The 15,547-nt window shown below is 49.5% G+C and overlaps 4 protein-coding genes and 1 non-coding gene across 5 annotated transcripts; all 5 read right to left on the bottom strand.

Annotated features, from left to right (window-relative positions):
• Positions 1-68: 68 nt before the first annotated feature.
• On the bottom strand, positions 69-2,429 carry ColSpa_08015 (putative endo-beta-1,4-glucanase D; the record flags this gene model as incomplete). Its single annotated transcript, XM_049274227.1, has 1 exon — positions 69-2,429. The coding sequence occupies one exon, from the start codon at positions 2,427-2,429 to the stop codon at positions 69-71; it is 2,361 nt and encodes a 786-aa protein (XP_049130184.1).
• Positions 2,430-4,073: 1,644 nt separating this feature from the next.
• ColSpa_08014 (O-acetyltransferase anaat) lies at positions 4,074-5,006 on the bottom strand (the record flags this gene model as incomplete). Its single annotated transcript, XM_049274226.1, has 1 exon — positions 4,074-5,006. One exon carries the CDS (start codon positions 5,004-5,006, stop codon positions 4,074-4,076), a length of 933 nt encoding a protein of 310 aa, XP_049130183.1.
• A 185-nt stretch (positions 5,007-5,191) lies between these two features.
• Positions 5,192-5,428, bottom strand: ColSpa_08013 (uncharacterized protein; the record flags this gene model as incomplete). The annotated part of the gene is made up of 1 exon (XM_049274225.1): positions 5,192-5,428. One exon carries the CDS (start codon positions 5,426-5,428, stop codon positions 5,192-5,194), a length of 237 nt encoding a protein of 78 aa, XP_049130182.1.
• Positions 5,429-9,786: 4,358 nt separating this feature from the next.
• ColSpa_tRNA_214 lies at positions 9,787-9,868 on the bottom strand. Its single transcript has one exon. It is a non-coding gene; the product is annotated as a tRNA-Ser (tRNA).
• A 4,087-nt stretch (positions 9,869-13,955) lies between these two features.
• Positions 13,956-15,179, bottom strand: ColSpa_08012 (uncharacterized protein; the record flags this gene model as incomplete). Its single annotated transcript, XM_049274224.1, has 1 exon — positions 13,956-15,179. One exon carries the CDS (start codon positions 15,177-15,179, stop codon positions 13,956-13,958), a length of 1,224 nt encoding a protein of 407 aa, XP_049130181.1.
• Between the last annotated feature and the right edge of the window lie 368 nt (positions 15,180-15,547).

The following is a 15,547-nucleotide window of genomic DNA, read 5'->3' as shown; positions in this document are numbered from 1 at the left end:
TATGAACTCCGTGGTTGCACCCCCTTCCACGCTCCGAACCCACCGAAGCCTCCAAGAGAACCTTGTATTCAAGATGACTCCCTGATTGCCAAGTTCGCAGTAGAGTTGGAGCCCAGACTTCCACCCAGGGCAGCGGTGTACGCAATGTTCCATGTCAGGCTCACCCCATCGAGGTAAGGGCTGCTCGGCGTCAGACTCTTCATGAACTGGTAGCTCTCCACCGCACCCGGCTTATCTGCGATGGCAAGGTTGACGTAAACATGCCCTGCGAAGCCGGCTGCTGTGAGAGAGCCGCTCTTGTTGCCCGCGAAGTACTGGTCCCACTCCTCGCGTACGAACGAGGCCGTCCGAACATATGCACTGCTGGGGACGATCGGTAGCATGTGAATGCCCTGGATGTAGGCGATCTCGTCGCCGAAGTAGGTGGTGTGGTTGATCTTCCTATCCCAGAGAATTCCCGTCACGCGGTTATCGACGAAGTTGGGCGGCTGTACATCATTGTCGCTAGCCAGGAGGAAGTATGACTGCAAGCTGCGGGCAGTGACGGCGAGCTGGAGGTTGCCGCGGGCCTCGGCATGAACATCGCCTGTGATGTGCCCCCACATTTTGATGGCGTACGTCGAGAAGGCATCCTCGGCAGAAGATTCCTGGTCCTTACCGTCAGGGGCCTCGAGCACGCCACGCGCCCAGCTGTGGCCATGAAACCAGTCGAAAGAGCGGGAGAAGGGGAAAAAGGGATCTTCGGTGGAGGGGTTGGACCAGTCCCGGATCAGGTTGTTGACCCAAAGCTTGTTGAGACCGTCATTCCTCGTCAACCAGGACGGATCAAAATAAGCGATGATTGCGGCAGTGTAGACGTAGTAGCCGTAGTGGAAGTTGTGGTCGTTGTAGTACGTGTTGCCAAAGTCAATCCCCGAGTCGTTGTTGCCGTACGATCCAGAGGAGACGAGGCCCTTCCACACGTCATCATAGAACAGGGGGTTCGGCTCCAGGTTATTGACATAACGGTCGAATGCGGTCTCGAGCTTGCGCAGTGCCTCATCCTTGAACGAAGTATCCCCAGCTATTTCGTGAACAGCATAGAGCGCCCTTGCGTACACAGAAAAGGCTATGCCGCCGTAGTATTTGGATGTTAGGTTAGTGAGTGTGACGATGTCGCGGGTAAGCTCGATCTTTGCGGCTTCAATCACAGCGGCTTTGGCTTCGTCCGAGATTGTGCCGCCTGAAGCGCCTTTGGATCCCACAGAGCCCAAACGAGGCGACCACGGATCGAAGCTGATGTCGGTCGGAAGGTCGTCCTCGATCATGGTGAAACCATCAGCAAACGTAGCAGTTGCGATGCCCTTGGTGGTACTGGCCAAGGTGACATTCGTGAGGCCTCTGGCAGTCTCCTTATCAAAGGACTTGACATGATGAGGTAAGGCGAACATTAACAGTGGGCTTTGCGTGACGCCCTTCTTCTTCCAAGCGAGTGTGTACGTTCCTGTTTTGCCCGAAACGGAGCCAGAGATTGTGGCACCCACAGGATACGCTCCAGCGGCCTTGTTGAAAATCTCGACACCAGACGTTCCACTGGGGTTCTTAGCAACTTGCACTGTTCCAGTGAAGCCCCGAGGTCCTAGAAGCGTCCCTTTGTCCATCATTTTGAGAGTTGGTCTCTGAGAAGATTCGCTTGGGCTAACATAGATCAACCAGCTTGACCCATCGTTCAGCCGAGCACTCCAACCGTACACAGAAGAATCGAGTCCATAAGAGTCTAGTCGAAGATCGGTTATGTTCGAGAAATGCTTCTGAGACTGAATGAGAACAGTGGCATCATTATAAACACCGGTTACGAAAGCCATTCCCTGAACAAGTGGGAACGAAATCGTTGGCTTGGCGCCTTTCCTGGGTGCAAGGTTGACGTTGACGGCAAAAGCTGTCAACGTGTCCGTTGTCAAGAACGTGCCATTCTGGAGCTCCCGGGCAGAAAGGGCGATTGATTGCTGGAAGAAAGGGTCCTCGAATGACTGCACAGGGTGCCCTGGACCGTAGATGAAATCGCTACGGTCCGTATGGGACACTGACAGTCCATGACCATGTTTGGCCGTGTCATTGGACCACCAAACTGAATAAGGGTGCGTCCAGGTGGCATTGTCTTGCTTGCCGGCGAAGAAGTTGGCGTAAAACTTGTTGGTTTGAATTGGTCCGTCCCCCTTGACGCCGACCGGCTTTTGCGGGTGATCATTACGTGTTGGGACCAGGATAGGCCGATCGTGAGAAATGGGCACGAAGACGTTCTCCGAGTTTCGCTTGGTGAAGTCTGCGTGCGTTCCAGGACCGTGCGAGACTGGATACCTAGCAGGCACGCGACCGTGAAGTCCATGCAGTCGATGGCTGTAAGCCAGCTCAGCTAACAGGAGAGCGGTGGTAAGAACGTAAGAAAGCATGGTAAAGACAGTAATATCACACAACAAATGAGTGACTGAGTGAGTTGTCAAGAAAGGAGATGTTCAAGGAACGAATATATCGGTCGCTAGAGACTCCAGATATCCTAGCCGACAGGATTATCAGAGAATTTCGCCGAGGAATGGACTTCTATCGGCGCCGGTCGAAGAATGGTAAGATATATCCGCAAGCATCATTGAGGGGTTACAACGTTAATCGCCGTTAGGGGTTTTTAAGTTCGTCGCTATCATCTAGGTTATGCGAAACTAATATCAGATCCTGGCGGAGTCAAATCTAAGTTCATATCCAAGTCTTGGCCGGCGAGTTCGGTGCACCCAGAGGCCCCGCGTCTTGTTTCAGACCAGTATACAGAACTTCGGGTAAGTAAGACGTTAGACTGTACGCCTTTCGGAATATATTACTGATCATTTCGTGCGATTAGAGTGCGTATTGCGCCTCAAAGTTACTACTTGAAGTGATGTTCAATGCGCTGTTTTATGAATGGATCACAGAACTAGGCTGTGCGACCGGCGACACCCATCTTTAGAAATTTTTACTCGGAGCCTTTAGACAAAAACAGTTGTGCCTGAGCCACATGATCTTGTGTTATGAAAGGTAACTGTCTAATCTGTTCGAATTCGTTTAATGAATCATACTTTAACTTGCGCACCACTCAGGCCCTGTCGAGTGGGCTCTCTTTTCCGCTATTGCGAAGGACTGCGTTTGACTTTCGTGCTAAATCAGATTTCAGGATCTGTATCTTGTTACGCTATGTTATGCGGGAAATGACTGAGGACTACATAAATTTATTTAACTCGACAAACCCGAGCTACGAAAAGCATGTCGCTTGTACCCGCAACTCACACGCTTTACGCCGGAAGTCGCTCGTGAAAGAAAGCGTTTTCATGAGACCTTGCTATCTTAGTAGTATCAAACAGATTTACATTAGCCTACCAGTGCAGGCTATCTCACAGTGAAACGTTAAGTCCCATGTCACCAGAAGATCGAGAAACCACAGGTGGAAAGTAGCCCTCAAATCTTACGATGACATGATAAAAAGTCGCTACCTAACGACTCCTGCCGATTTTGAAGTACTAAGAGTGAATGTTATTGTGCGCGCCAGTGAATGTTTGGAAAACGAGGACAGCCCTTCGATATGATATTTGCGTTGATGTAACAAGACCTTGCCAGAAGTCTCTTGGTTTTGCAAAGCGATAATTCATGGATGACGTTGGTTTGGGCCATACCAATTGGAGTATATCCCTGTGGCATCAATCGGGGTTAGTAGTGATAGTAATAGTTAAGGAACTCACCAGAAAAGCTCAGTTACCCCAACGCCACCCCTCGGGTTTGCATTTTTTTTCAAGGCAACTGTACCCGGTGATGCAGAACAAGAGAACAGGTAGGGAAAACTGAAGACAATTGCGATGAATTTTACTTTTCTTCCCTATTTCCAATACAAACCATGCTCATCAATTATCCCTGGCCTCATACGGATCGATACGATTGCAAGAATGCGTCCAACTCTATCTGTATTCACTACTCCAAGCAAATGCTGTCTCGGTTGGTAAGCCCAAGAACAGTCCCTATTGGTACCGGGCTGGATGATTTATTTCCAAAGTAATCGCTCGTAAGCCTGTAGTGGTCTATCTCGCCTCGGCGAACTTCATCCACAATGGCTCATGCAGCAACTTGTCCAGACAGCTCTTCTCAACTCCAATCAAAATCTCCATCCCGCCATCTGGCAAGATAGGCATGACTACCTGCAGTCCGTTTATAACTCCTATATGAGGGGCGCGGACGGCCTGGATCTTGTCGCCGAGCACTGGCCCCCATTGGACATCATAAAGAGAGAAGTCGACCCAAGATGTTTGGATGCAGTTGTTGCCCGGAACATCGAGCATCGCAGTGGGAAGTACGCGGTTGACATCTTCCACCTTGTCAATGAGTGTCGCTACATCGTCAACGAACTGGTTGTCGGCTCGTATCAGGGCTTGCCGGATCAAGATGGCCAAATCCGCTAAGCTCGCAGAGCCGAGCATCTTGCGGATCGGGACTGATGCGGCGACATAACCTAGAAAGCAGCCCATCGTATCGGGGTGCACCGGTGGGTCTGTACGGAGACGGCCGTTGATTGCAATGTTAAAGACCGAAACCGGGTCGCCTTCAAGATTCTTGAGAGGCGATTGAACAGCCATCACTGTACGCCACAGCAGTGCTGAAAGGGCGTCGTTGGTAGAGATCCATTTCTGCTTGGTAGGCTCTGTTGCTTTGGTAGGAGAGGCTTCGGACTTGAGTTTGGCAAGAGACTCTGGCGAGAAGTAAAATATTTGTCCACGGTGGTCTTCGGACAGCATGTTGGGAGGCATGCCTTGAGGGGTGAAAGGGAGAATGGTGTACTCCGGATGGTCTTCGGTCCGTCCTTGGTTCTTGCCAGTAGGCTTCATGAGTCGCTGGCGGTCCCTCAAAAGAGTCTCGTCGAGCCTGAACGGGTCCGCGATGGTGAGACCTTGAGCGCGGCGACATTCTTCTGCCCAGATCTTTGTCCAGGTTAGGAAGGTTTGTCCATCACCGAACATGTGGAAGATGCACCACGATAAGATCATGCCACCTTGGACGTCCAGGAGAAGGCCAGACAGAACGGCGGCAGATGGTGACAGCGTCGAACGCAGACACCGGAAAACCCTTCGACTTTAGCTCTGAATAGGTCATTGGAAAAATACCAGGAGCGCGTAGATCTTTGACCGCAATCCTCTCCATGTCTTCATATGGTAGTTTTCGGAGCTTGCTTTGCATCAAAGTCTGGAATGGCCTCGCAGTCCAAGACAATGATTCGTCGCTGGGCAGCTTCATATCCAGCACAGAGGACTAAAGCTACTTGATCGAGGTCGTAGTCATCCTTGAGTTGAAAAGGAAAGACATACCGGAGGTAGCCTTTGGGACCAATACGCTCCAAGGGTGTCAGGTCGGGAATTTCGGTGAAGCCTGGAAGGGACCCCATGGTATCAAACTGCTCAAATGAGTGAGCGAACGATGGAGAGTTGGGGAATAAAGCAAAAAAAGGAGGACATAAGAAACAGGGTTATCATAATGGCATCTCGTAGCTATGGTCACAATTTATCCCTGAACGATGATCCCAGCACCAAGTAGCTACGCCGCAACCACACTTCACCCCTTCTTGCTAACATCGTGTCTTGCCACGGAACGAACATGGAGAATCCACTCGACCTCCTCCTATCGTCTATCTACTATGTATCGCCGATGAGCAGCACTAATTCGGCCTTGCCCCACTGCACAAGTAGACAGGGTAGGACTTGTCCAGGACTATATACAAGGGGACTTTACAGAGCCAGACGTCAACTTGGGTCACAAAACTGGCTTGTTGGCTAAACGCATAGGTATGTTGTTCAATCCTTAAAACCAGAAGCGCTTCTCCTTGAGTTCCGAATATCTCGACCAGTCCTTGCAAGATAAGTTTCGCAATTTAAATGGTTCGCCCACGCCTAGCAGCGTGATCAGACCAAGCCTAGACCTGACCCCTGTTTACGGAACCGGCCCCCCTGTTCCCCGTGCCATCAGTCTCAAGCAATATAAGTTGCAGCTAGACGGTCCAACGGGCAAGAGTGATCGGCTCCGGAAGCACATACCACTTGACAATCTACAGAATACGCAGTCTTTATACTGTGGTTTAGCAGTTTTCTATTGTTCGATATCTTCGAGGTTAACGGTCAAGATTTGCAGGTTATCTACATGTCTTACGATCATCCGGTTTTGTTGCATTTAATACTTGAGATAAGAGCAACGTAAACACCTTCTCCAATTCAAAATTCTGTCATTTCTCCGATATGGATGGTATACCATTGAAACAATGCGAATTGCTCTTTGTAGATCTCGACCAGACTTTCAGGGCCCTGTCTCATTTTGGTCCTCCAATTTCCTTTGACGCATTCGTCGACGGAGCTGTTGCGAAAGCAACTGGATGATGTTCAGGTCATGGAAGTAGGTATGCGCATCAACCACCGGTGAGAACTATCAGAGGGTACTGTGATACTGGAGGAGCCCGCTAACAGTTTCTCTTGTCTGTGCATATGACCCCTGAAGGTGCTAATGAATACTGTCCCACAAGCGGGGATTGAATAGCCATAACAGCTGGGGAAGGCAGCGTGGTGTGCAACCAACGGCCAAACCATCCTTGACCCTTGCATAACAACCACCCAGTAACCCTAGAGCACCTTGAAAAATGACGCTGAAGACTGATACATTCCAGAGGATCTGAACATCGAACCGCAGGGAAGCTTTGGTATTACCAAGCTTGAAGAGGGTACAATGCGAGGAAATCTGCATGGGGCAGAGACCGAAAGACTTCTAGCATCAGTTCCAATATTCGCCTCAGCCAGCACCTTCCATTTTGCGCAGCCTGAGAGCTTCCTACGCCCGTCTGTGCCACAATAATTCCAAAACCCGGTCCATTTCTCTGCAAGATAGAAAGTTGCTCTTGTTGTTCTGCAACTACATGTCTGCAAAAGTGTTTGTATTGATTCCACCGCGAATCTCTAGTGGCACGGCATTTCTATTTGTTGCATACCAGACTTAGGTCTCCGACATGGAATGGAACTCGGAAATCACCCTGCTGTTTGGTCCACCACCGGACGGCTTAGACGTTACTGAAAGCAGTGTCGCCCAGAATAATGCTGCTGTAATTGTCCTGGCAGTTTTGGCGTCCGTAGCGGTGATGTTGCGATTGGGGGCGAGATACCTCCAAGGCCACAACCTTAAGGCGGATGATTGGGTCATCGTTGTGTTTCTGGTATGTACGAAGGCCTGATATCAAACTTAACCTGCCGAAAACAACTGCTAATCTCGTCGGTGTTGTGTTCTAGGTTCTTGTTGGCGCAACCGTTGGTCTGAGTATCGCGGGTGGTGCCCAAGGCGCTGGAAACCATGTCTGGTCCCTGACACTTGGGAAGCTGACACGGGTCTTCAAGGTGCGTTTTGATCTTCGTCTCTCTGAAAATGTTACGTTTGTTGACCAACCTTGAGAAAAGGTCCTTTACGCCTACACCTTCGTCTATGGAAGCGCCTGCGCAGCTACCAAAATCTCAATCTTCTTCTACCAACGAATATTCGTGTCCACGGTTCTTTCTTTCAAAATCTCTTTGATTTTTGGATACTTCCTATCAATATCATATCCGATCATCATATGGGCAACGATGGGAAATGCATGCAAACCATTATCCTTCTACTGGAACCAGTTCGTCGGAGAACATGGGACGTGTATCGACGTAAACGCATTCTATCTCGCACTTGGAATAATCAACATGCTGAACGACATCATGGTCTTGTTGATACCAATCCCCGAGATCTTGAAGTTGCAGATGTCTGGGCGGAGGAAGTTTGCTGTGTGCAGTATCATGTTGCTCGGGAGCTTGTGCGACTGCTCCCTTTTCACCCCCCGACTGATGATATGGTAATATGACTGACCGATTTGCAGTGTCTGTATTGCCAGCGTTGTCCGCATCTGGTACCTAGACAAATTCTCCAAAGCACAAGATCTCACGTGGATTATGGGCCCAGTATTTATCTGGTCGGCAATCGAGCCGTCTGTTGCCATTGTATCTGCCTGCCTACCTCACCTCGCTCCACTCCGCCACCTCGTCCGCAATAGGATTTCTTCGACACAGCGCAGCGCGCAATCCGGGCCAGAATTCAACAGCACGCCGTGGAGGTCGGCTGAGGGAGCTTGCAATAACTCGAAACAAGGCCAAGGCGCGCTGTTCACCTACGGGGGATCGAGGTTCAACTATGGCAACGGGGATGGCATGCAGCGATTACAAGAGTCGGATGATGAGATTGGTCTGACAAACCGCATAACTGGGGGATCAGTCAGTGGCATGACCACAGTCGCTGGTTCAGCATTGGAAGTCGACGGAAATGAGCCATCGGTCGTGATACAGTCAACGTTTGTGCTGGAATGTATGAGAAACGCGCGATAAGTCCTTGATTGGGACCTCAGAGTTGATGCAACATGTGTGCTGCAGTGAGTTCATGCTGACCTGCCTTGACTGATGGGATACTATTGAACCCATTTGTTTCACATTGCTCATAATCAAGATTCTATCCGTAACGGCCGCGTGCACGTATCATTTGACCTACGGTTACTGAAGTCTCTCTTTGTCGATTCCGTCTTAGGCATAACATAGGCCAAATAGGTTAACATAAAGGCAAAAAACACAATGCTACTGGAAGGAATACTAGGGCTTACACCTTGGCCGAAACGCATGATAGCGTCGTCCGTACTCGACTGGGTAATCAATCACGCTAGAGGACAGCGAAGCGGTATAGCTAGAGCTACGTAATTTCAGTATCAAGAAACGGATCTGAGATAATGAGGTTTTCCTACAGTCGCTCATCTATTGTCGAAGCTCCGTCAGTCTTGAAATACATGCACATGTTAGAGTCTACAGGGCAGAATAGATTACATCATATCAACGTATACAGTTTCTCCTTCGTCTGCCTTAAGTATTGAATCATTCGCGGGAATCTCTGAGGTTACAACCGATGAGGTAACTGATGGATCAGAAGGACGTATTGCAGCAGCTTCTGCAGCCGCGGGGGCGCCGGATTGGTTGGTCATAGGCTCGGCCATCGTGAAATCTGCTAGAAGTGATCACAGAGCCTTGGCGTACGCGTGATATTAAACCGTTATGCTACAACACCGTCTCAATGAAAAAATCATCACCAGAGGCTATAAGTTTGCAAATGCGTAGATCGAAGATTGCTGGAATAAAGGGTGGGTGGGCAGCTGATCCTGCTCTGGCTTAGAAACACGCGCCGCTCCAGGCTTTTATACTCATTTCGCCAACTCTCCAATCGGAACAATTAAGGCCCATCTTGTTTCGATTGTTTGCCAAGAACGACACCTATCCTGCCCACTGGAACTGTACCCTCTTGATGCGCCGAGTACTTGCAGCAGAAAACTGCTCGTATTCGTCGTAGATCAGGTTGCAGAAAGAACTATGTTCCGGGTCTTGGAGTGGAAAGGCAGTCGAGCCAATTGGACATTGGCGCTTACTTCCCGCTGTGCATTCATACAACAGTGGAAGGTGAGCTGAAATCTTTGACAGCTTATAGATATAAGTGGACTGATGATATCAAGAGTATTTAAACCAACGTGCTTCATACTGCCTAGCCCCCCCTTCCCACACAAATTTAGTTAACATGAAAGCCTGGTTATGAGAATTCTCTCCAGCTCTTAATCTTCATTCACTGAAAACATAACTCTTGTAGGTGAAAAAAATGTGCTGTTCGTGAGTGTCTTCTAATAAAAAACGTTTGGTTACGTAGACCAAAAACTATTAACGACGTTGGCCTGATTTGAACAGACGCTCCCGAAGGAACAAGATTTCTAGTCTTGCGCATTAGACCACTCTGCCACAACGCCGGAACCCACTTGAACTGAGGTGGAGACACGGGATGCGGTGGAATTCGAAAATTCTTGATGGCAAATCCTTGGTTGCGCAAGTAGAGATGCCCAGAAGAAAGCCCTATTCCAAAATCGCAAAATAACAGAACCATATCGCGTGTCTACGAATTAAGCTAGCACTTCATTTGGATATACTAGAATGTACGCTCAGATTTTCTCCAGCTAGTCCTTCCACGATCAAAATATGCTTCGTAATCAACTCCAGTTTTGCGTCAGGGAGCTCACTCAAAGCATTGATATTCAGACGACAACGTAATTTCCAATTTGATAAGGCTACCTATACATAAGGACTCCAAGCTTTGTGAATTTTGAAAGAGACTGTAAAGAAACAGCAACTATCTTCAGAAATCTTCTGAGAAACTTAGTTTCCATCCACAAAAACACTATAATCTTGCTAGGCTTGTAACAATTTCTACTTTTCGATTTTTAAGTTGATACCATCTGTGTTGTTCATGAGCTTTTATTGAAGGTTCATCCTATAGTGGAAAGGGGTTCTTACATTCTCTGTCCTACCCCTTCAAGGTATAGTGTGAGCCTCTCTTCCTGTTATCTGTATCACTTGATGAGCGTGTCTAACGCTCCCTCCAGAACGTCTACATATAAAGAAGCCAGATCTCGTTCCTCATTCTTGCGATCCCAATGACACAAGTCGACCTTTACCAAAGTGTCTGCTATACAGCTTTGGCCGTCCTTTCTCCAAAAGTTTCTGAATCTCATAACCTCGTTTGCAATGTCGTTTGTATCCATCAAGTATGGTGACACAGACTCGTAGATTTCAAGCTGTAGAAGAACACATATTTTGTGCCAGTGCTGCTTTAGGCCCAAACGCCTATGACGACGAAGCAGAAGTCGTCTCTGGTCGTCTAAGATCCCTTCATGCGGGAAGTCTTCCCTAAGGCTGCAGGACCGCTTGACAATGTGCCTGTCCCGGCTTTGAGCCATCTGAAAATCCTTCTTGCAAACTGGACAGTAGAACGGCATGCGATGCTTTTGCAGAAGGTGGTGTTTGACTCGGGATATGGTCAATAAGCGGGGACCTTTTAGACAACTTGAGTACTTGACTGGGTCCTTCTTGTAAAAGGGACATGCTATTTCCGGCCTTCGTTGTCTTTTGGATGATACTGGAGTCCGCAGACTGCCACTAGATCTTCGCTGTTCATTTTTCTGGTCAAGGTACCTGGCCAAAGCAGTTTCAATGAGTTTGCCTTTGACGAAGAATAGTGGATGACTGGACTCCAGTGAAGTAGCCGTTTCTGCCCATCCATCAAAGGATTGCCACTGGTTCTCTGTCTTGGATGAAGTTTCCGAAGATCTGTCGTTGATATCTTCCATGTTGTCATCGACTACTTCGACTGGGTCTACGGAAGGAAGTAGCTTGAATGACTCGTTTTCTTCTTTTGTCGCTGGATCCAACGGAGTCGAATCGAGCCACGAACGTATTGTGCCAAAAGCGTCCTCTTTAGAGGGCTGAAGGTCATTTCCATGCAATAGCGAGGGGATCGCAATCATGGAGACGCCATGTTTGTCCAGGTTGTGTGGCGGTGCAGAGATTTCGATTTTTTCTTGTTGCTTTAGTCGCAACATGTCGAATGAGTGACTTTGAGATTGTAATGTTGAAGAACGTTGATCGTAAGTCTCCTCCTCCGTCACTGGGAACAGATGACGAGTTTCGTGTTGTTTTCTGTTTCTAGATGCTGCGGGAATCGCCTGTTCGATGGATTGCTGGAAAGCATGCGAAGCTTCGAAAAATCCGCGGGGGCCAGTCTGTGGCCTCATAAACTGGCTTTGCTTGGTATAGGAGTCGGGATGTGTAATGACTGGTTTTCCAAATTGCCAGGTTGATGGTGCTGCTCGATATTGTCCTTGGGTTTTGTCTACAGTTTCTCCGAGATTGGAAACTGTGTCTTTCGGCAACGTCGCATGCTTTCCCTGGAAGCTTTGGCAGACAGCTGTCTGCTTGTTACAAGAATTACTACCTACATCGCTTCGAAAAACAACCAAAACCAGCTGTGATATCACTGTCTTACACAACCCATGACTGCTTGCTGCGTTAACCACAGAAGTAACATTTGCTGATTTCTCATGTAATATAGAAGTTTGAAGCCTGGCGGCATTCATTCCATGGATGGCCAATATCAAATGAGCCAGGTTTGGAAGGGGCCGTTGATCCATGGTACCAGATCTTAGATTGGAGAATTCCGTTCTTGACGCGAGGAGTAATTCCAGGAATTTTTCCGGACTATGGGGTCCTTGGGACGATCCAGAAGGGTTGCCTCCAGGATACAGGTTTCTTTGAACCTGTTGGTACAAAGACTCCGACATGAGAATCAAGTACCAACGAGCGCGTCCATAACAGGTCTTCCAGAAGTTGAGCCCGTGGGAGTCCATTCCTCCGGATTTCATATTAGCACACCAGAAATCTGGCCAGACGTACTGGAGCCCTTGGTCCCGAACCAGATCACATGCAGCCTCGAATTGCTCGAGTTCTAGCTGTTGAGACATCCATTGTGAGCGGTGAGCATTGTGTCCTATGGGACCCAGATTCAGATCTAGATTGGGATTTCCAATGGAAACCACGGCTGCGTAAGGGGGCGTAGCAGTCCATTGGCTGAACTCTTCGAATTGCTTAGATTCTATCCCGAAAAGCGTGATGCCCATGGCGTAGGTCGGTGATGGGTGATGGGAAAACGAACGACAGTGCTTTACACTAATAAATTCATGATGAGGCCGGAGGTTTTGGAGAACGTGTATTGAATACATCCATCATACGGTCTACATCTAGATATGACTGATGACGATGACATAGAGCATGAAGTGGGAAGATGAGAGGAGGGAGATGTTTCATACAAGGTGTGTAGCCCCAAGGGATGGTCGCTTATGCTGCGCAAATCGGTGCCAGGCACAATTGTGCTGGGGTCACTGTGGTAAGACATGGATGGGACCCCATGTTCCCACTTCCCTTGAAGGGGGTCTCGGCAAATTCTGTGGCCGTCAGACCGCCCCCCACTGCAAATCTTAGGCTACTGCTCAGATGCCCCAACCAAAATTGAAGCCCAAAGCTCGGTGAATTGCTCTAATTTGCGACGCTGACCCAACTCTTCTCGAAATATTGGACTGAGAGCGCCTTTTGTTGTTGGGCAGTATAAATGTGCGAAATGCGTCGGCATTATCAGTTTCCAGAGGCTCGTACACTTACACGTACATGCAAAGCAGTAGCCTGATAATTCATTTCTGAGGGAGCGCTGCAAGTCAGTCCGCGCGCAATTGCGCGCAACGGCGCGCATCCTGGAGAATAAAGGACAATCAAGTTGCCTACATCTCTCACATGATTGGCAAAGCACAAATGTGGCCAGAGCGATCTCCGACTTTCGTAATCTAAGCTGACTGCTGATTGGAGGAGACTAATTGAGGGTGTACGGTATTATGCAAGTGTGGTATGGCAGCAAGTTATCCTTACGGCGCGATAACTGAGGGGCTGCCTATCCTGCAGCCCGCAGGGACGGCTCAGAACGGAATTCATGTGAATTCTATTGCGCATGGTCGTGCACCGCTTGGAGTATGGGCTGTAATCCTTATAGTCGCCTTGCTACTAACATGCATTATTATAGGTGACGAGAAGATGGTACAGTATTGACGACTGCAAGGGCCAAGCCGAACAGGACGAGGCTGCTGCTGTCTTTATTCTCGGACCCGGCGCGACGTTGAGGAACGTCATCATCGGCCCGGCCCAGGTTAAGAGAATTCGCTGCCGCGGGCCTTGCACCATCGAGAACATGTGGTGAGATGATGTCTGTGAAGACGCTGCCACCTTTCAAGGCTTGGGGGTGAGATACATCAAGGGTGGCGAGGCTTGGGAGGCTTGTGACAAGGTCTTTCAGTGCAACGGTAGGTTTGCGATTCAACCTTTGGTGTGAGTTGCTCCCCTGGTATACATCCTTTGCCCGCTTCTCATGCTCTTTTGGCTAATCAAGCCGTGTAACTTCGGCTCGATCCTGATTCCATGCTCTTCTCAACTTAGACCACCGCAAAGTCAACCCCGAGACTCTCACATGTCTGGGTTACCGCGGTTAAACGAAAACCCGTTCTTCTGGCAGTCCTCTTCCATGTTCCTTTGGAGTTCGGTTATAAGCTCTTGGCTCAAGAGGCTTCTCCAGGTGAAGACTTGGTCGCCCGACGATGTTGGCCGTTTGCATGCCCTGGAAGCATACGGCTTAAGTGATAGTTCTAGTGCATCTAGTTTGTCTTCTTCCCAGATGGCTAGTCCCAGCTGGCGATACGGCCAGAACGGAACTCCGCGGATGGGCGAATACGGATTTTTTAATAGTCTGACCACGTAGAACGGCCAACACGGTGGTTGTCCCTTTGAAATTTCCTCTCGTGGCCATCTGGGGTCTACAACTCCTGGCAAGGCTGGGTTTTGCCACTTATTTGCGAACTCGTAGTCGAGAGGAGGGGTCGGGAGACGCCGAGAGCCTTGCGCGAGAACTGAACCGCCTTGCACATGGTCAACGAACTCCACAACGGTGAGGAACTCCTCTTTCTGCCAGGTCCAGCCTGCAAATAGAATCTCAGGAGATATCTCTCGTTGGCCGTCTCCCAGGGCCCATCCCAGCCGGCCTTCAGAAGCCGCGAGCTTCAGGTCGATCAGCAGCTGCAATCTCCAGAACCCTCGCATCACGCGTTGCTCCTCCATCCAGCAGAAGGGACCGATAGGTTGTAGCTTGTATGGCTTCCCAAGGGGGTTCTGGCGCCATGGCTTTTCACGACCAACACCCCAAGCGAAGGGGTCTTCGAGGTGGGATGGGATGACGGAGGACCATCGGCTGCGATAGTGTTCGAAACAGGCCCACGCCAGGCAGCAGATGCGTCGCGCGGTCAAGAGAATGTCCCGGACGAGCTGAGGAGATTGGCCGCGGAGCGAGCGCGCGAGGCTTGGTGCAGGCGAGAGGAAGGAAGAGTCCTGGCCTCCTTGGCATTGGGTGTGCTTCTCGATAAATTCCTGGAGCGACGATGCTGGTGGATGGCCTGGCGTTGCGATGCGGATTAGACCGACAAGGCGGACCAGCTCGACCACATGGGGTGACATTGACTCAGCAAGCGCATGATCGAGAGCTTTTGGTCCCACTTCTGAGGACTCAAAGACGCGAGACGCAGCCGGGCTAGCCGTGACGAGATGGTAAATTGATCGGAGATCGGTAATGGAGAAAAGGATTCGTTCAAGGATCTCGGTCGGGAGGAGGTTGAGACTAGCAGTTGATTGAAATGCCATGGCGAAGCAATCTATGTCAAGACTTAGAAACTCGGTGTTGAAAGAAGCCAGGGACGCAGGCTAGAGGCACGTACGTAGGATCATATGCCTCGACTCATTACAAGGATACTGGTTTGAACAAACAGGGTTGAACAGTCATGGCAGGGCTTTACACGATCCGCATCTGAAAAGGTCTAACTCTCACCTGCGGCACAGCGGCGCTTAACTCGCTGCGAGACGGCCCGGATTATGTTCTCGACAATCTAGGCAAGGAAAGCGTAGAGCAAAATTTTAGGATTGGCAACGTGTTGGGCATCATGATGACCTATAAGGGAGTGAAGCTCACGACTAGGGCTCTAGATGCTCATTTCTGACGCAAGTGGCCCCAC

This window comes from Colletotrichum spaethianum, assembly GCF_022836535.1.
Source record: "Colletotrichum spaethianum MAFF 239500 DNA, contig21, whole genome shotgun sequence".
NCBI lineage: Eukaryota > Fungi > Ascomycota > Sordariomycetes > Glomerellales > Glomerellaceae > Colletotrichum > Colletotrichum spaethianum.
Note: the sequence above shows the minus strand (reverse complement) of the source record. Positions and strands in the feature narration are given on the sequence as shown.